At 42.1% G+C, this 21,210-nt stretch overlaps 1 protein-coding gene across 20 annotated transcripts in view; it reads right to left on the bottom strand.

Moving 5' to 3' along the window:
• Positions 1-21,210, bottom strand: part of ROBO2 (roundabout guidance receptor 2) — a 1,374,514-nt gene that overhangs the window by 134,189 nt on the left and 1,219,115 nt on the right. For all 20 annotated transcript variants that reach the window (XM_068270504.1, XM_068270514.1, XM_068270503.1 and 17 more), the window contains 2 exons: positions 19,566-19,732; positions 5,787-5,908 (listed from right to left, as the gene is read on the bottom strand). In XM_068270504.1, coding sequence (XP_068126605.1) covers positions 5,787-5,908; positions 19,566-19,732 — 289 coding nt within the window. The remainder of the gene's footprint in view (positions 1-5,786; positions 5,909-19,565; positions 19,733-21,210) is intronic.

Here is a 21,210-nt window from a genome sequence, read left to right on the forward strand (position 1 = left end):
TTGCCCCACTCGGGAACTCAATTGGAACTGTACTAGCCTCTAAGCTGGAACAGCACAGTACTCAGCTCCGAACTCTTACCCTGGGATAGAGAACAAGGCTTTAGAAAAGCCCAAAGCCATCGAAAAACAAAATTATATAAAAATGCAGGCCCCGATTAACATAACAAGAGGCTATAGGTACAGATGTTCCAGCACCCTAGGTTTCGCTCTACACGAACCCACAAACCCTCGCTGAACCGTGCTTTAAACATGCTGGCTGGCCCAGCTTTTACATCTCCCCTACCCAACGTAAGTAGCCACAGGTGCCCCTTAGTAGTAGGTAGCCAGAGGTACCCTCAATATTAAGTAGCTAGAGGTGCCGCCAAGTATTAGGTAGCAGGAGGTACCCCTAGCTGAAAGGAGATCTCGTCAGTGGAACTGGGTGAGCAACCTCTCATTCATGCTTGGGACTCTGCATAAGGAAGTGCAGTGAGCCACCTTCCCATTATCAGGCGCGTCAAAATTCATCTTCAGTGTCCGGAACACCACAGCGTTGGCTATGAAATGAGCTGTGGCAGAAATATAAATCCTCTGATAAGACATACATATATACATATATCTGCCTGAGAAAATAACAGAGGAATGATTTGATATCTTTATAGCTAATTTCCTCTTTAAATGACTGACAGATTGTAACTGTGCTTATATCTGTGTTCCCAGCCAAATACCATTATTAGCATCAACATTTGTTGAAGACACTTGAGAATGTCTGCAAGCTGTACCAATATACTTCAGAAAAAATGTGTCACTGTAAAGCTTTGAGAAACATATGTCGTTGTGACATTAACAGTCCATTTTCTAAACTTCTCCATCTTAACTTTAAATAAATGTGCGGGCAAAATATGGATGTAACTCACAATAATGGCCTGTTAATACCGAGAAAAACAAGCTGTGTTTCGAGAGGCACATTAAACAGCTGGATTCCAGATCCGGAAAAGCTGTAAATCAGACACAGTTGTTTATGTCTATATTTGCTTCCCATCAATTAAGTGTTTCATGCACACATGCTGTTATGAATTGGGCCATGATCAGGGTTGGATTTCTGGAAAGGCCACAGAGGCCCGAGCCTGGGGCAGCAGCAGCCCAAAGGCGTACCTGGAAAGGAAATAGTAGTTGCTGCATATGGAAGAGAAAGCTGCAAATGGTGAGCAACACATGACCAAGGGAATCTGATACTCAAAAGAGCTGTATATGAAAGAGAGGGGATGTATACATGAATGTTACACATGGAAGAGGGAGCTGCCCATGGCATGAGATGGGCACTGCTGCTCATGGAAGGGGAGCCACAACATACTTGACCTAGGGGCAGTAAAAGTATAAAGCCAGCCATGACCATGGGTACTAGACAACAATCTGAATATGTGTGCGACTGTAAGGATGTGTGTGACCTAGTGATGGACTTTGAATGATGTATGTTCAGGGAAAAGACTACAGCATGATTGGTCCATGTTGGCTAGTAAGTTTGTGGTTGTGTTAGGCATACTTGGATTCAGCCTTGAACGGAAAGCTTTATCATTTCACACAATTCCATAAAGTTTTACTTCATTGGTTCCAGAAATGAGCATTGGGCTAGGAGCCTACAGGACAAGAAATCACCTAGCTCAGGGGTAGGGAACCTATGGCTCGGGAGCCAGATGTAGTTCTTTTGATGGCTACATCTGGCTCACAGACAGATCAGTAAGGGGTTGATTCACTAAGCTACACTACTCAAAAGGGCAGCTTAGTGTGGCGAGCAATCAAAATTGTCTGTAGCATGCACTACTAACTTACTTGCGCTTCCTCCAAAACTAACGGCCGCTCCAATTGTCCCACCCTGTGTCCTGTCAGGTCCAGTGACTTTGCAGGACAAGATCCCTGCACTTTGATTGGCCAAAAGGCTGCTTGTCACTTGACAGGCAGCCTATTGGGCCAAAGCTGTGAGGAATCTTTTAAAGCAAAGTAGAAATGCTGACTTTCAGACCACTTTAAGCACACGCACAACATTCTTTTTGGTGCTGATGATATTATGGAGACATGTTAGTTATGGGCTACGATAGAGAGCACAGATATCATAGTAGTACTTTATGGTATAAAAGAGTTAAACCTGTTCTGTGAATTGCACTGCAGGGAAATGTGAGAGTGTGTTCCTGTATTTTGCCACTACGTCTCTTCTATTGATTTTGACACATTGGATGCAAGCAGCGTAACAGGACTGAAAACGTAACACATTCAATATCTTCAAAAAAAGATAAAAATAGAATAAACTATGCCTACTGCTGGTAGCCTTGTTTTAGTATGTATTATAGTAAAATATATAATAAAAATAGCTGTGGCGATAGTGTGGGGATCTCGTCCTACAAAGTGAATCAACCCCTAAGTCAGTTAGCTAATTGTACAAGCTGTTAGTCGGCATTTCTCCTGTCTGGCTCTCGGGTAAATTGCTGATGTTTCGGAAACCCAAGAGAAGCTGAAGACGTGTCTGACACTTCTGCTGCCCAGCGGATCAACTGTATACACATCACCATGGCAACAGGGATGTGAGACCTCTGCTGTGCATACATACTGTCCCAGTTTGAAACATATTGTATGGCTCTCACTGAAATACATTTTAAAATATGTGGCGTTTATGGCTCTCTCAGCCAAATAGGTTCCTAACGCCTGATCTAGCTGGACCCAAAACTCTATGTTTTTTGCCGTTCTTAAGTATATCATCTTAGTAGATGTCTACGTTTAAAGGCTGAACTGCCTCACTGGCATTTGCTGCTGCTATTTATATTGATCAGCTCCCATACAGAGTCATGAACCTATTGAACTGCTTATCCATTTCCCATTGTCGGGAATGTTTTTATGCTCAAACACACGTTTTAGGAACACATATCAGTTATCAAGGACAGCTGCCCTGCCTTCTGACTATATCCGACTTCAGAGAGACTGGAATGTATAGCACTGAGTTATTAACTCGTACATCAAAAAAGGGTAGCACTAGCAAAGTTCTAAGTAGGGTCGGTACTTATAAACATGTTTACCTCATCATACTACACATTATTTAATGTACACTTTGACAGAGTTACTACAACTTTGTCTTTTACTCCTACTACTACTGCTAATACTTCTATGAGTACTACTAATACTACTACTGCGTCTTTTAATAACAATAATGTATTAAATATAATATATAATATTTAGTATTTAAATAGCACCAACATTTTTCACAGCACTGTGCAGAGTATATACTCACTTGGAAACCCAATTACCAGTAAAGGGGGCCACACACCATACAATTTTTTATTTTTTTTAAATGTATTCAATTTGAGTATTCCGATTCAGTTTTCCCATTGATCGAAAGTTTTTATCAGATTGTTCAAGTTACCACACACATGTTCGAGATTGCCCCAATTTCGGAACAAAAGATTGTAAACTCCGGAAAAATGAAATTGGTTGTTTAGAAAAATCAAGCGAAAAAAATAAATATTGGTATGTACTGAATAGTTATATACATTTTTTTTTCTGGTTGAATACAATTTCACAATCCATCAAACACCATACAATTCTTGATAAAAATGGTCTGAATTTTCCAACATGTCGAACTTCAAAAAATTTAAAAAAAAGAAAAGGGAAATTCGATCGGATTTCTTGATAAAAAAACAAAATAAAAGCTTTGGATTCTTCGGGACAACCAATCGTATTTATCGAATTGGTATAAAATTGGATCTCTTATTTATATGGTGTGTGGCCACCTTTAGACTTGACAGCTGCTTTTCAGTAAATGCTTTTGAAAACAAAGAAAATCCTGAGAATGCCCCATGAGGAGATGGACTCGTCCAACACCTGTTGGTTCTGTCAGATTCAAACTGCTTACTTTTTTTCAATGGAGTGGTCTTTTAACTCTCCCTCAATAATAATAATGATAATAATAATAATAATAATAATAATAATACTGGACTGCTTTCTTTACAGTTATGAAAACCACGTAGCCAGTGACTTCTATCCTGGGGCATTGCCAGTCTTTCGGTCAATACACTCAGCTATTTTTATTATATATTTTACTATAGGACATACTAAAACAAGGCTACCAGCAGTAGGCATAGTTTATTCTATTTTTATCTTTTTTTTAAGATATTGAATGTGTTACGTTTTCAGCCCTGTTACGCTGCTTGCATCCAATGTGTCAAAATCAATAGAAGAGACGTAGTGGCAAAATACAGGAGCACACTCTCACATTTCCCTGCAGTGCAATACAAAGAATGGGTTTAACTCTTTTATACCATACAGTACTACTGTAATATCTGTGCTCTCTATCGTGGCCCATAACTAACATGGCTCCATAATATCAGCAGCAAAAAGAATGTTATGCATGTGCTTAAACTGGTCTGAAAGTCAGCATTTGTACTTTGCTCTAAAATATTCCTCACAGCTTGAAAGCTACTATTTCAGAATTTTTTTAAGCAGAACATCACTGAAATGGTTAAAAGAGAACTGTGGTGAGAGGTATATGGAGACTTTCATATTGATTTCCTTTTAAGCAATGCCAGTTACCTGGCAGCCCTGCTGAGCTATCTGCCTGCAGCATCACACCAGAAACAAGCATGCAACTAATCTTGTCAGATCTGACAAAAATGTCAGAAACATCTGATCTGCTGCATGCTTGTTCAGGGTCTAGGGCAAAAAGTATTAGAGGCAGATGATCAGCAGGATAGCCAGGTAACTGGTATTGCTTAAAAGGAAATCAACATGGCAGGTATGAAGGGTTAAATACTCACCTGTCCTGATGTCTTCATGTCATAGGTGAGCCCTTCCACCCTCCTCAACAGTGCAGACTCAGCCACGTTCCGAAGACTGCTAAAGCTCTTCCAAAACCTCCGCCTGCGTTGCTGCAGCCCGCCCAAATCTCGGCAACCAATTAGGCAGCGGCTGCCTGGGGCGGGCTGCAGTAACACACATGGGGCGGGGCCAGAGCCTTACCAGGGATTTTGAAAACAATTGCCAGGGCCAATTCTCTGAGGCAAGCAGAGCAATCACCAGCCTGGAGGGAGAACACCAAAACAGGGCTTCATCCGTTGACAACCCCCCCCCCCCCCCCTTATCTTCCATCATTAAGACAGAGCCTTTCTATTTTCCTTTAAATTGGGAATTCATTCTAGTTTCTGTATTCTTTTCATGTCAGTCTGAAGATTACACAATAGTATAGCTGACTCCAACCCAGTCTACTTTACTCCAGTTCCTGAGATAGGAGTTAATTATCTGCTAAAATATAGCTAAGATGGTCAGATACAGCAACAATAAGAGTAGAAAATAAAAGAGACTATGCATGGTTATTGCTCCTCCTCTAATCTGATGCTCTAGGCTCAGACCAAGAACTGCTTTATGGATTCTATAAATCTGACCACGCCCACTTCAGCAACCATTGACCAATCATAGCTTTGTATGTCTCTTCATAAAAAGACAAATCTCAAACTACAAAACTTAATTTCCAGAGCAGACGTGAGCAACTAACTCTACTGTACAAACAAAAAGTTGACAGAAAACTTTGTCTATATGACTGAGAACTGGATCGGATGGCAAACAAAAGTACCTGTGCATGGGACACTGCAAAATGTTGTGCTATCTCCCTGTTCTGTGCATAGTGCTGACACCACCAGCATGCTGTAGAAATCAGCAATCATGCGGAAAAAGTATCAAGCATAAACAAACTGTATGTCTGTTGCTTTAAGATGCAAATGTCACACTTATTTATACTTTAAGCAAAGGTTTGTACTGTGTATTCTTACCGCCCAGGTAACTTGAATGGTTGTGGGTGAAAGAACCAAGGGATTATGTAGCCGAACAATTACATCTCCCAGCTCCTTCTGTACCTGCCGATGGTCAACTCCTTGTACGGCTGGGCTTATATCTGATGGAGACAGTATAAGGACAACACGGGGTTAAAACATGTTCACACTTAGCTGAATTGTCTTGCTTCTGTAAAGGTGAGCTCATAATTAATCCTCATGGGGAGAAATATTTACCATAGTGTGCCTTTTATTCAACAACATTAAAATAACAGTTACCCCAATCTGAGGCTACAGAACAGAGATACAGAGTCAGGGATGTTGGTGTGTATGCAAACGTGTGTATTGTGTAGAGAATGGGCATTTGGGGTCATGTAGGTGCTAGAAATAGCTGCCAGTAGAATATCGCTAAAATGACGAATATTCTACTATTGTTGTGCAGTGGTAATTCCGATGTTAAAATATTGGTAAATTTTATCGAAATTTTACAATCGCTAAACCAAACCCAATTCTCACAATAGCCCTCCCTCCACTGACGCCTAAAGCTGGCCACTAACGGTCCAATTTCTAGTGAAAAATCTTTCGAGCGATCAGAAATTCTGATCGGATTGGTTGTAAATAATCTCCATTGATCTGCACAATCAATTACAAACAATTATAAAAACAGTCGTCCGATTGGATTTTCTTCGAATCAAAATTTGTATTTTCTTGTTGGTTGTGATAGATAGAAAGCAAAGATTGGTTCGTTGATGGTGTAATGAATGATTTCACTTCCGAATTCGAACGATTTTTCACTAGAAATTGGATCGTTAGTGGCCACCTTAACTCTAACTGACTCTCTACGACAACCGCACAGCCTTCGCCATTGTACATAATAGATATTGGGTGGCGCTCCATAGTAGCCAATCTTAATATCAGCTATTAATGGAAATGTGGGTGATTGCTCTGCTATTTTATCGGGTACCTCCTCGTGGCTATTAATATGGGCCCAAACATCCCCGCCACCTGATAAAATAGCAAAGGCAGCGCAGATATTGATGGTAATTGTTTTTTGGGGGGGATTTTTTGGGCAGGGTTAGGAATAGGTGTGGGGGGCAGTTAAGGTTAGGTATGGGGAAGTGAAGGCGAGTTGGTTAGGCATAAATGTAAGCATTGGTTGGAGCGGGGTTGGTTAAGGTTTGAGCCTAATAACGTAGTTAACAACTATCGGATTGGGTGTGCACGCGTGTATTTATGTACGCATGCACATATGTAGTTTTATATGCAATATAATTTAATTTAAATGTTATTTTAAATGTTTTTTAAAACACATATTTACCCAGTCGTTTTGCCTGTTATTCACATGGATATGTATATAATTATATGATTTTAATGTATCAAAACAACATTATGCATATCTTATATAGCCTATTGTCTCTGACCGTACAGTTATATGCTCCTATTTTTACTGCCTGATGAAGCAGGGTGTTGTCTACTGCTTGGAGGAGGTAAGTCCACCACTACCTCCTCTATACATATTATTTTAATAATTTTAGTCCATTTTATCCTGTTGGCGCATTTGTTTGTCAATTAAGAAAGGGGTCAGGTTAGACGATAGTAAAATATTGGTAGAACTTAGGGATATTTTACCATTGCAGTTACATAGACCCTGATAGTAGAATATCTGGGTGCCTTTATTAGGCCCGGTTCACATTAGCGTTTGCTTTCCGGATTTTCCGGATCTGATCCGGACCGCATACTGTACAAACGGAACGTACGTTCCGCATAGCAATGTAAAGTCTATGCGGACGTTCACACGCGTCCGTTCCGTACGTACCGGAGCCGGATCGGATCCGGACTCCGGACTCTTTTCCAACATGCGCTATTTTTTGTGTCCGGATCTTTGGCCCACGCACCCGGACCGGAGCCGGACCTGAGCATGACAGCACCATCCGGAACACAGAAACCAATGGGAAACGGAAGGCACAGAACACACTGCCTACAAAAACCTGACGTTCTACCCCACTTCCTATGCGTATCCAAGCGGCCATTTCGGATGGGGACACATGGGCCAAGCATGTCTGGAGTGGAGCAGCAGTGACAGACGTGCTGGAGCTGTTTGGCAGAATGTCGGAGGTGGAGGTGAGGCCTACAGCGGAGGAACCTGATTCTACACGTGCACCAGGTGCACCTTCTGCTGACCCCAACATTTTTTTCTTAAAATTTCGCTATTTTTTGCCCACGGATCCGGATGGCAGCCTGATGCATGCCTGATGCAAACGGACCGGATCCGGATCGGATCCGGATCGGAATCGTACAGTTCTGATCAGGATCAGGTCAGGATCCGATCAGGATCCGGTCCGTTTACTTGCCAAAACGCAAGTGTGAATGGGGCATTACATGTACGTGACTGCTATACCCCAGACATATTTTTTGGTTGAGGCTGTAAATATTTGTTCAGCAGACCATTGTTCTAAGAGGAAAAGCAGCATGTGCCATTGCTGTGCTGAATTCTGTGTCCTCCTCATCTACAGCAGGTCATGACCGAGGGGAGCTAATCTAACAGACACTGTGCAATTCCCCTTTGTCATTTACAGTAATCTCCACCAGCGCTGATTAACACTTTTAATCAACATGTGGGATTCTTGCTAATGCAGACAAGAACTGGGTCACATTTCAGTAATTTCTGATAATTAAGAAACTTGACTTTAGAAGAGACCCTTCACTGACACAAGTATCTGCACATCTCAGTGCAGGTGTATTGGATGTACATGCAGAAATATTCAGAATAATAATAAATAACACATGCATAATATTCTAGCTGTTAACATGGACTGAGGTGGAACTTAGAGAGGAACTCCAGTGAAAATAACATAATGAACAAAAGTGCTTATTTTTTACAATAATTATGTAAAATGATTTAGTCAGGGTTTGCCCATTGTAAAATCTTTCCTCTCCCTGATTTACATTATGACATTTATCGCATGGTGACATTTTTCCTGCTGGCAGGTGATGTTAATGGAAGTAGCTGCTGCTTGCTTTTTTAGCAGTTGGTGACAGCTGTTTTTTCCCATATTGCAAGTTGGCTCCCACAGTGTGATGTTAGCACCATGGTCCTGACATCACACTGTGGGAGGGGTTTCACCACAATATCAGTCATACAGAGCCGCCTAATGATCCATTTGAGAAAAGGAAAAGATTTCTCATGGGAAAGGGGGTATCAGCTACTGATTGCAAAGAAGTACAATTCTTGGTTACGGTCTCTCTTTGAAGTTCAACCGTGTCCAAATTCCAAGGGTATAAAAGGAGTCTGTGAAGACATCATACATGTTGTTGTCTTATAACTGTTTCTTATCTGGCTTCAATATTATCTTTCTTTTGTGTGAAATAACCTTATTTTATATTTATATGCAAACAGACTTTATCCTACGTCATATATTGACCCCACCTCTTCCTCTTTCACTAAACTCCTATCATAAGTCAGCTGTTAGTGTTATCTCTTGTTATATTGGTATTGGAGAAAGGATTGTTATCCTCTCCATATAATTTCTAGAAAACATACCACATGCAATCTTTGCTCCTCCCATAAAATCTTCTTACCCTGGCTAGTTCAATTCATTATCACATCCAGGACTTTTCAGGAGCTTCACCCCTCATTTGGATCTCTCCCACACATCATATCCACCATGCTCTGAGCCTTGAAACCTTAAAATGCACCTTTTAGAACAAGCATGCAATCTATCGTAGCCTCCTTCAAACACATATCCACATCTGTAGTACATGCTCTCTCCTCTGGAAGGTCTGAGCTCCTTCATCCCCTTTACCTGGTGTCTCCATCCTACCTTCCTGTAGTTTGCAAGCCTACAAGGGCAAGATTTTCCCCGATTAGTGAAGAATATATCATGCTTAACTATGTATGTATTTTGTGCTGTGGGGTGTTCAAGTTGTACTGTGGATAACTATGTAAGTATTTATGGTGGTGACAGGAAATTACGGTGCCCGAGGTGGTGCGGAAGATTAGGCGCCCCATAAGCACCCATGTTAATACTGGCAATCAAGAGGTAATTAGGCCACTCACAATTTTATCAAATTACCCTTAATTTTAGATATTAACATGGTGACCTGTAGGGCACCAAAACTTCAGTGTTGCCTGATATTGATATGTAACGTGTACAGCAGAGATGGTTATGAATAGGCATCAGTGGGGAGGTCGAATATGGTTAGGGTTGTGGAGGGTTGGATAAGGTAAGGCATTTCTGGAGGGGGGGGGGGGTCAGTTAAGGTTAGGTATTGGTGGAGGGGGATCAGTTGGGTAAGCATCAATGCAGGGGAGGGGGGAGGGGTCAGTAAGGGTTAGGCATTGGTGGAGGGGGATCAGTTGGGTAAGCATCAATGCAGGGGAGGGGGGAGGGGTCAGTTAAGGTTAGGTATTGGTGGGGGGGGATCAGTTGGGGTAAGCATCAATGCAGGGGGGGGGGTCAGTTAGGGTTAAAGAGAACCCGAGGTGGGTTTCTGACATGAATATTAGGACACAGAAGGTGGTTCCGCATACAATGCCAAGGCTCTGTGTCCGTATAGTGTGCCCCCCCCCCCCCCGTGCTCTGATGTCCCCCAATATAAAAACCGCCATGCTAGCGACATGTAGCTTGTCGCTAGCTGGCTGTTTACCTTTGTGCTGCCATTCACCCGCCGCTCCCCTGACTCCTGCATATCGCAGCTCCCCGCCTGCGTCCCTTCCCTCCCCGCCTCCGTAAGCTTCCTCCAATCAGCTTATGGAGGCGGGGAGGGAAGGGACGCAGGGGGGAGCCACGCTATACAGGAGGCGGGGGAGCGGCGATGAGTGGCAGCCTGAATGTAAACAGCCGACTAGCGACAATCTGTGTGTCGCTAGCCTGGCGGTTTTTATAAGGGGGGATAGCAGAGCGCAGGGGAGGGGCCTGGGGGTGCACTATACGGACACAGAGGCTGGTGATAGTATGCAGAACCTGCCTCTGTGTCCTAATATTCATGTCAGAAACCCACCTCGGGTTCTCTTTAAGCATCGTTAGATGGAGGGCTTGTGTGAAGATAGAGTTGGGTTTAACGATGGTAAAATATCGGTAACATTTACCAATATTTTACTATCAGAATTACCACTGTCCAGTATCAGAATACTGGTAATGTTTGCACATGTTCAGCAATAAATACAACATAAAATGAAAATGTATTCATAGGCTAAGGGAGTCACATTTCTCAAGAAAACATTCTGCTTTGTGGTCTAAAGATAAGCCACCCAGTTTAACTTCCCCCATATCCTTCTGTATAACAGCATGGCTAGTTTTTAATGGCTACTTATTATGTACACAGTTCGGAAGCCATACATCACTGGACCTCGTGTCAGGCCAGAGCATTTCTAACAAGGCCAAGTCAGCATCACCTTTGACACAATAAAAAAATAAAAGGTCAGAGGACCACTGTAAATGACCAATAATTTTCTTTTAAACGCAACTGCAACTCCAGGCACGGTTCTCAATATGTCATGTGTTTTGACTTAGCAAAATGTGACAAATGAGACTTTTACAGCTAACAAAATGTGGTCAGGTGATCTGAATCGTCAGGCTCTGTGGGTGGGGCTTCATCTGTTATTTTTTGTTTGTTTGATAGTTTTTTAGGCTCATTAGGCTCAGCGTTATGATATTTCTTGAGACTGGAAGGGACCAGGACACAAATATAGCATTGTGAGAAGATCGCAGCCTGCAAATCTGAAAGCTTGCATTGCAGAAAACTTCCAGTGAAGGTTGCTTAGCCAATCACAGGGCTTGCTCTCTTCCACACTACCCATTCCATGTACTGTAGCCAAAGGATTAAGATGAAATGGGGCCCATGGCAAGGTACTTCATTTCACTTTCTCCTATAATCACTTTGGTAAGTTGAGGTGGGAGAGTGGTCAGAGAAAATGGTAGCTAAGCCCTTTAATGGCCATTAGGCCCCAGGCAGCTGCCTAGGTTGCCTTGTGAATGGTCCTGCTCTGATTAAGCTCACTATGCTCCCTCGGCAATGGCATTGAAGTCAACTAGGCTCTCCTGCAAGGTGAGTGAATGGGCACACCAAGCGGGGGAGGGGCAAAGAAGTCCCGATGGGCGCTAAAATGGGAGTGATTTGTGGGTGAGAGGGAAACTGGTGGTGGAATGTTCGGAAAAGCACAAGTTCAACCCACAAATGCTGACATGAGCCCCTGAGTAAGTCATTGCCAGAGTTTCCAAAAAGCAACATGGCAGCCCCAAAACTTTGTAGCTCTAGCCAGATAAGATAAGGTGAACGGGGTGCTAGCAAAAATTTTTTTATTCAGATATGTAAAATGGCAAAAATGGAATCAGGCTTATAAAAGTTGACTTTAGAGGATACCTTAGTCCTAAATATTGTGGACACACACACACACACACAGTGTCCATTTCCGATTATATTTAGGACTAAGATAACCTTAAGATGATATGTATTACAAAAAAATTGTACAATTCTTCCAGATTAAAATAAACTATGAATTACATTTTACCTATGTCACTGTCACTTACATAGGGAAAATCTGACAAATATGTCAGGTTTTTGAACCAGTCCATCTCCTCACGGGGATTCGCAGTAATTTCTTTATTTACAAAAGCACTTGCTCAACTGCAGTGGCTCAGTCCAACTGCCGAAATAGTGTGCAAACATGTAGGGAAGCTGCCTAACATCTTTGTATGGTTCCTTCCCAGAGAATCTCCCAGGAGGAGATGGACTAGTCAGAAATCTGTCAGATCTGTCAGATTTTTACTACCTACTGTAAGTGACAGGAACATAGGGGAAAACAAATTTACAGTACATTTTACTCTGGGAGAAAAGTACATTTTTTATGTTTGTATTTTAAATTTTACAAATTTTCAGAATAGCGGTCATTTAAACTTACCACTAACCGTTCTCTATTAGATTATAAAAAAAGTCTTATGTTATTTTAGTCTGTGTCCCCACTGAAGAAATTTTGCTTATTCCCTGTGTTCTGTGACAGAAACTGAAGTTTATACAACATTTTGAGAGTGGACACAGTGCTTCCCGAAGCAGGAAATTTGGGCGCCTGCGGCTAATGGACAATTTAGGCTGCCCATATGCGCTAATGAAAATATCGTCTATAAGACGCCCAAAGCAGAAAATTGGGCGCGGGTGATAATAATTGTTTTGAAAATCGCAACGTAATTGTTTTTGAAATTTTTTTATCGTTTTCAAAATTAGAACATTATAGTTTTTTTACATTTTTAATGTTATGGTTTATTAATTATTCATATTTTTAAGTAAACATTTTGAAATTTATCATTTGAAATATCATAAAGTTAGGGAGGGGGGTTTAAAGTTAGGCGTCAGGAAGGTTTTTTTCTTTTCAGGGTTAGGCCTCAGACAGGGGGGTTTAGGTTTAGGCATCATGAAGAGGGATATAGGGTTAGGCGTCAGGAAAGGGGGTTTAGAGTTAGGCCTCAGACAGAGGGGTTTTAGGGTTAGGTGTCAGAAAGGGGGGTTTTAGGATTAGGTGTCATGAGGGGGGGGGGGGGGGGTTAGGGTTAGGTGTCAGAAGGGAGGTTTAAGGGTTGAGTGTCAAGAAGGAAGGTTTTAGGGTTAGGCATCAGGAAGGGGTTTTAGAGTTAGATGTCAGGAAGGGAGGGTTCTGTGTGAGAGTAGGATTAGTTTAAATAGTAGTAAAATATTGTTAATATATACCAATATTTAATTTTACCCTATTTAAACTTTAAAAATGAAAAATATTGGTAGATATTAACGATAGTTTTATAAATGTAAGCAATACCCATTTTTCCTTGCGCCCCTTTTTCATGCAAGCAAGCGTCCCCACTCTTTATAAGCCTAATATAAAAGTTCCAGCTGGAGTTCCCCTTTAACGGCATTGATCTGATTGGCTGATGTGCGTTCCTATGCATCATAACCCTGAAGCACTGAGTATCTTGTTCCGGAGCGCAGATTTGGCTTTGGAAGTCCATCCTTGAGATAGAGAAATGACTCTGTAACCGAAGCAGCATTAATCCGCCTGGCTACAAATAGTATCTTCAGGACAAGGGAGGAGGAGGGAAACTGAATACATTAAAACTGCTCAATCTATACCTCATAACCGCATGATATAGATTCAATCAATGGTCACGCCGGCTGATTTGACAGGTGCATCCTTTGTACACTCATTTTCCAATGTGCTCTTATTTCCCAGTAAGTCCCTCTAGTATTATTAGCAGGCTACCGAGCTTTCTATTCAAGCAAATGAATTCATTTTATTTATTAGTCTGCAAAAGGAGTGTCAATGTGACTGTCGCCATGCATCATCAGTCTCACATGGGGCTGAAATATCCATTATTTCCCCCACCCTATACTGAGGATTTTCCGTTTCTTTAAATTGTGCTTTTAAAGGGAACCGAAGGTGAGGGAAACAAACTCTGTATAAGGGCCTCCGAAGAAGCGGAAGTACTCCACGAAACATCTGTCTATACCCTCACTGCAGTAAATCGGTTGTTTATTGATGTGCTGTTGATCCTTGGACAATAAAAGCCTGAATTTGTACCGGAATGCTACTCTAATTTACCTTAGACTAGGGATGGTTGAAAATGCCGATTACCGATTCTGCCGTTATTCTGATTTTTGCCATTGCCGATTTCTGATTGCCGATTTTCCAACTTCCATTTTACCCAGGAGTCTTTCTTTTTTTTGGCAATTTTTAGCATCCTCTGATTGGACCAATCAGAGAATGCAGAATTTTTACACGGTAATCGTAATACCACAGACATTTTAGGCCAATCATAAGGTAAGGCACAGAAATACTCTGTAGTATCCGAGTCTTTTGATTGGTCTAAAATCTGACTTTCGCGATAAGATTCAGCATTCTCTGATTGGTTCAATGCTTTCGAGTTCTGTGCGCCATCATTCCACAGAAATTCGATTTCTGAGTTCCGTTTTCCGATTGAAAAGGCCTATTTCTGCTCTGAAATGCGGAAATTTTGATACTGCAGAATTCAAATGAGCATCTCTACCTTAGACGGTAATAGAAGAGGAAAGAAAACATTTTGGGGTAAAAAAAACTGACTGTTTAATATATGTAAGGTGGCCATTAGTAATGGCCCCAGATTTTGAATCTACTTTAAAGCTGAATTATCACAAATACCTTCTGTTTCAAGAAGGCATATTAAAAAAAACCAAAAAACCCTGAGTTTAGCAGCTAAGTTCCCCTGCTTTGTACAACTTCTGATTATCTGAACTCGCAGTTTGTCAAAGGTAACCTTTGATCGCATATTGCTTCATAAGATGATTGATTTAATTTGTCCAGGTTTAAATAAAGTACATAGTGCTAGCGCTCTGCAGTTTCTCAGTCACACTTCAGTATAGCGGAGTATCATGCTGCAGGTTGGGTTTTATAGCCACAGTCAGAGCCGGGACAAGGTCCTCCAGCACCCAAGGCTGAGACACCAAAGTGCGCCCCTCCATCCCTGCCACCCGAGCCATCAACCACTGATTGCTATTAGACTAAGAGGCGCCACAGGACCCACAACCTCCCCAACACCTTAATATCTAGTTATCTGCCTTGCAGTCACTGCCATGTATCCCCTTTTCTTATTTGTTTCTGCTTCAAACACAATTAGGAATGACAGCTGAATGAATTCTGCGCCCCCTCCTACACTGCGCCCTGAGGCTGGAGCCTCTCCAGCCTATGCCTCAGCCCGGCCCTGGCCACAGTGAATGTAAGGTGTTATATGGGTCGCAGGCACGCACGGTAATTAGGAACACATGCAGCATCATGTGACTGAAAGCAAAGTTCCCAGGTCATAGCAAACCTTAGAGCGATACGTTTCACTCCCTTTACTTTCAAACCATGCGGTCAGTTTCAGAAAGTCTTAGTCATGCCATATTGCATGATCAGTAAAAAAAACATTAATAGTAGATACCTGTGCTATAGTCTATACCAGTGTTTCTCTACATTATTACTGCATTTTGTTTATTTTTTGCATCCTCTGATTGGCCAAATACTTCCGAGCTGACTCTGCACTTTCTGATTGGTCCAATGCTTCCAAGTTCTGTGATTGGGCTAAAATGACCGAGTTGTGGCAATGCAGTATTTCTGCAGAAATCCGTTTTCCGATTTCTGAGGAGTCTTTTTTTGTTTACCATTTGCATTCTCTCTGATTGGTCAAATACTTCTGAGTTGACTCTACATTCTCTGATTGGTCCAATGCTTCCAAGTTCTGTGATTGGGATAAAATTGCTGAGTTGCGGTAATGCGGTACATCCGCAGAAATCGAATTTCCATTTTGCCGATTTCAAATTGGAAATGCGGAATCCGAGCATGGGTGTCACTGCAGAGAGCAAGAGGTATGCAGAAACATTGCTTGTGTACTGTTCAATGGAGAGGGGGGTATGTACAGTAAAGTGACATCATGGGACACCTGTGCACATGGTAGATTGTTGGCTAAGACGGGGCCAGACACTTTGGGATAGTTATTTCCCATGTGTGTATGAGGTGTAAGGCCAATTTGGGGGTACCAGCATGTCTTTGGGATGCAGGAGGACAACTTGGAGTGCCTGGAGGAAACCCACACAAACATATGAAACACATACAAACTCCACAGAGACAGTGTCCTGACAGAGATTCCAACCTGAGACCCACATGCTGCAAGGTGAAAGTGTTGGCCTTCTTTAGGTGGTGTTTGCCTGCCTAGTACTTCCTGGTAAGGGTGACATTACATCCTGCACCGTTTGACGTGAAAACAGTATGGAGCACATGCGCAATACTTCGGTAAAGCTGCAGTGCGCCGAGTGCACATGAAAATTTTACAGTTACTTACGCTGAAAGGTAGTACGGCTGAGGAATAATCCCAACCCATGTTAAATAGGCAATGCAAATGTTGCTAGTGTAAAGCATGTCACGCTACCTGCGGAGCACACATTACTCTTACAAATGCATGCGTTACCTAAATAACACGCATCAGGATAATTGCGCAAAACACGTTACCTTGCTATTTCTACGCACTCTCTGCACACAGCAACTTTACCAAAGTTTTGTACATTTGCTCCTATGTGTTTACTCCATAATAGTTAAAGTGAATGTGTACCGTTTTATATTTTGTATTTTTGTATAGGGGACCACTTACCTCATTGCCCTCTATTGTTCTGTTCCCATTTTGTTGGTTTTGCTGCAGGTTGGCCCCCAAAATCAGCGTTTATATTTTTTGACCAGTTTGGTCGAATATTAAGGCTAGAGAGAGGAGGCAGAGCTTCTTTTCCCTGCTCTGTCACTACTCCTCCCCTTGCTCCGCCCTCTCAGTCGCGCTCCCACTGATGCGCGGCTCCCCTGCTCTCATTACAAAAGCGCGCAGCACTGAGGGCAGGTCTTCCTGCGTAGATCACTGCTACACACAGCGCACATTGATTCACAGGCAGCGCTGTGGGGAGATAAGGAAGGACATAAGGAAGTACTGTGACTGTGCAGTAACGAGCCAGTCACAACGTACTTGGTGCGCGCGTGCTGTTGGATACATGTGTGCGTGCACCCGAAATTCTCATTGTCTCACGCTATTTTAGCACTGCTTGAGACTGAGATATTTGGAAGGAAGAGGCTGCCGACCCGGAAGATAAAGCAAAGGTCAGCAGCCATCTTGGAATAAGGCAACTATTTACTGCTGTATTTAACGAACGAGAGGCAGGGGAGCGGCGAAATTTAGAAGCGGTAATAGTATTTTTTATTTCAAAGCCGTACATTTCTTTGTGCTTCTAATTAACTAAAGGTTTGTTTATGCATAACAATTTTTTTAATCTAAAAAATTACTTTAACCCCTTCTATCCCATCGTCCATAGTAACCAAATTAAAACACTTGTGTAGAAACAAAAATAAAGTAAAAGCATTTTAAAAAAACAAAAACATAAATAGTTACTTTGGGGCCTCCGCTTTTTTTAATATGTATGTCATGAGAGTAACTGATTTTTGCAAATAAGGGCTTGCAATTATTGATAGAGTATAAACAAACACAAAATGGAAAAAAAATACACCTTTATTTCCAAATAAAATATTGTCACCATACATTGTACATGTAGTACTAACCGGGACAAATAAAATGTGTGAGTTTTATCTACAGTAGCACATTTTTAATTTTTTTCTTCTTATTCCCTTTAAAATGCATACAAAATAAATTAGTTCTTAGCAAAAACTACCACCCAAAGAAAGCCTAGTTTGTTCCATAAAATACAATATAGATCATTTAGGTGTGATAAGTAACAATAATGGTATTGCTGAATGAACAGGAGAAGCGTCAAATGTGAAAATTTCTGTGGTTTTTAAGGGGAAATAACCTGTGGTGGGGAGGGGGTTATTTATTGTCTGTGACAGCTTCAGGTGAGGTGACCCCCTGAGTCTGACATACTTCAATTATGGGACATTGAGAACATAAATATTTTCCTAGTCCTGTTTCGGGCTTCAGTGCCAGAGTTTGTTGTCATCTGCCAATGAGCCCTTGAATAAGTTGATATTGAATAAATAACTTTTAAAACAGCCCCGAAGTAGGCCTGACCAATAGAAATGGTGCCAATGATCACAAAATGCATGATCAAATGTTACACTCAGTGTTACACTCAATGGGCCTGATTCACAAAGCGGTGCAAACTTTTTCGCGGACTTTTGCGCGCGCAAAGTGCCGCGATTCACGCGATCGCTGACTTTTGCGCGCGCAATTTAATTGCGCGCGTAAAAGTCTGTGATCGCTTGAATCGCGGCACTTTGCGCGCGCAAAAGTCCGCGAAAAAGTTTGCACCGCTCTGTGAATCAGGCCCAATGAGTTGCAGAGGTATACCCTGGAGAGTGATATGAAATCGATACTGCTGCTAAGAGTGTCAGGAGGACGCACCCCAGTGCCAGGAGTAAATCCTTATTGTGTTATCCTCCAAAACTCCTTATTGGTTCTTTAATGTAACAGATAGCTTCAGTAACCAACAGTAAAGCTCTGTAACTCAGCATATGCCCAATTTCTATTACATAGGTTTGTCTCTGGGCCAGGGATTTACAACTCACAGGCCTATAGGCACAGGCATTCTGGTGCCCCTGAACACAGGTCACACCCCCACAAGTAAAACTATTCTGAACTCTAATACCTTCCTTATGTCTCTAACTGTCCTTAGAATGACTCTGTTTCATGTTTCATATCCTCTTTAGCGGCATGAGACAAGGATTAGGTGTAAGTGCCTAAAGTTAGTGATATGAGGCAGGGATTAGACTGTAAGCTCTTGAGGTCAGTGTTCTAAGGAGGGGGCAGGCTCTCCCAAAAAAGGCTCTGTAGGCATGTGCCTACAGTGCCTCATGGGAAATCTGTCCCTCAGGCTCAGGGCTGCATTAGCATACTTGAAACCCCCTACACCGGTCATTTCATTTGTGACAGAGTTTCAGAGCTGCCTGTGTTTCCACAACTTGCAATCTTAACAGCATCATAATGACAGCTAAACAATAACCCTATCCAGACAACTTGATGTTAACTCCTTCAGCTAATCTGCTGCTTTCAGTCAGCAATGTAAGCTTGTTCGACATAAAAAAGATGTTATTTCAGTTTTTAGTTTACAAAGCAATCAGATGGTAATTTAGACTTTTAATAAGACTTCCATATCCAAGATGTAAAGGCTCACCAGCTCCTGCCAACCTTTCCAGATACGGAGCGGTAGCTTTGGCATTTTTAGCTCTCCAGCCATCCGGTAAGTTTACTACAGCTGCTCTTGATGTAATGTAATTGTACTGATGTTGTGCTGTCAGATATTAAGTCACATTACCTTGGGTTCGCACCGGGTCAGACATCGAGCTGGGATCACTCAGGCCTTCAGCGTTGATGGCTCTCACCATGAAAAGATATATTGTGTTTGGTCTCAGGCCTTTCACGGTGTACAGCGTGGTCTTCACATGATTTGCCACTGTCTGCCAGCTATTGCTGACAGATTGGCTGCAGAAAATAAAAATATCAGAAGCCTTTAATCAGCGTGAGAAAATTTACAGACGTGACAGATACAGGAGCGTGTGATGTGGAGACAGTGACATATTAACAGGAAGGGAATGTACAACATCTCTGGGGGCTAATGCAATCTCAGCAGGAGGCCTTCTCACCAGGCCTCTCTTGTTTGTTCATATCAAGGCTGCAAGGGGTTCCATATACAAAGGGGATGGTCGGAGCTCGTTCTGAAACTCTCCCGGAAATAATAACAGATGGAATTTAGAGTGATTGCTATGGGCACCACAGGTACACTTCTGCTTCTCTGCCTCCTGATTGCTTGCTACTGGCAAGGTTTCCACTTCTTATAAACGCCTCCGGTTTATGAATGGTGGCTACGGACAGAACTAGAACGTAACTATTGTGGTTTTACAAATGGTCAAACTGGTCTACAAAAGTACTAGGATAATGGATGGTTTATCGTTTTTCATTGTTTCATATGCTAAATTCACACTACTGGGGAACCACATTGTTTCCCAGAATGCACAGCTGAAGTCTGGGCTGCTCTCCTTGCTGTAGAGGTGTGTAGGTCTGACTAATGGCACCAATACCTAATGCAATATACCAGTAGAAAACGGGCCACACTGTCAACCATATCAACCGAAGTGATTTATTCCAAGACTTCCATAGACATGTACATCAGTACCATAGACAGAGACTCGTTTCGAGGTCGACACGCCACTTCCTCAGGGTAGAGTATGTATGCTACACTGAGTGGGTGTGTCTTAACCACAAAACAATTGTCTGTGATACAGGTATATGGGTATATGGAAGTCTTAGAATAAAAACCTCGGGTGATATGGTTAAGTGTCTAGACCCATTTTCTACTGCTACACTATGGATCAATGGACATCTCAACAAATTCAATGTCAAATATAGGGTGCTTTCAGGCATGTTCTGACACATCCGTTTTGTCCTTTGTGATGACAAAATGCATAACTATGGTACAGCGGTGGGAAGTTGGGCATGTCATAGTAGCATTTTATGTATATGTCCATTGCAATTGACACCAATGGAGTACTGAAAACCAGGGTATGGTCACACAGTATCGTACATTGGATCCACTGTGAACATTCACGGCACAGATGCCTTCAAATGTGAATCCAGCCTAACAGGAAGATTGCATTTTTTGCCACTAGGCCAAGTATGTTGGGACTCCACTTCCATGTGCAACAGTGCCCCTTCCCTCTCCATTCCATGTGTAGCCACCTCTTCCCTTTTTTCATGTGCCGCTCCCCATTTGCAGCCTTCTCTTTCATATAAAGCAACTACTATCTCACATCCAGGTGTCCCCTTGGCCTGCAGCCACCCAAGGCCTGGGCTTTTGTTGCCTTTCCAGAAATCAGGCCCTGCATGGAGATATGTATTATGTAAATAGGTTGCCAAGGCCATCTGGAAATAATTAGGCTCCTCCCATTGTAGACTGCCAGAAT

Source organism: Hyperolius riggenbachi, chromosome 2, assembly GCF_040937935.1.
Source record: "Hyperolius riggenbachi isolate aHypRig1 chromosome 2, aHypRig1.pri, whole genome shotgun sequence".
NCBI lineage: Eukaryota > Metazoa > Chordata > Amphibia > Anura > Hyperoliidae > Hyperolius > Hyperolius riggenbachi.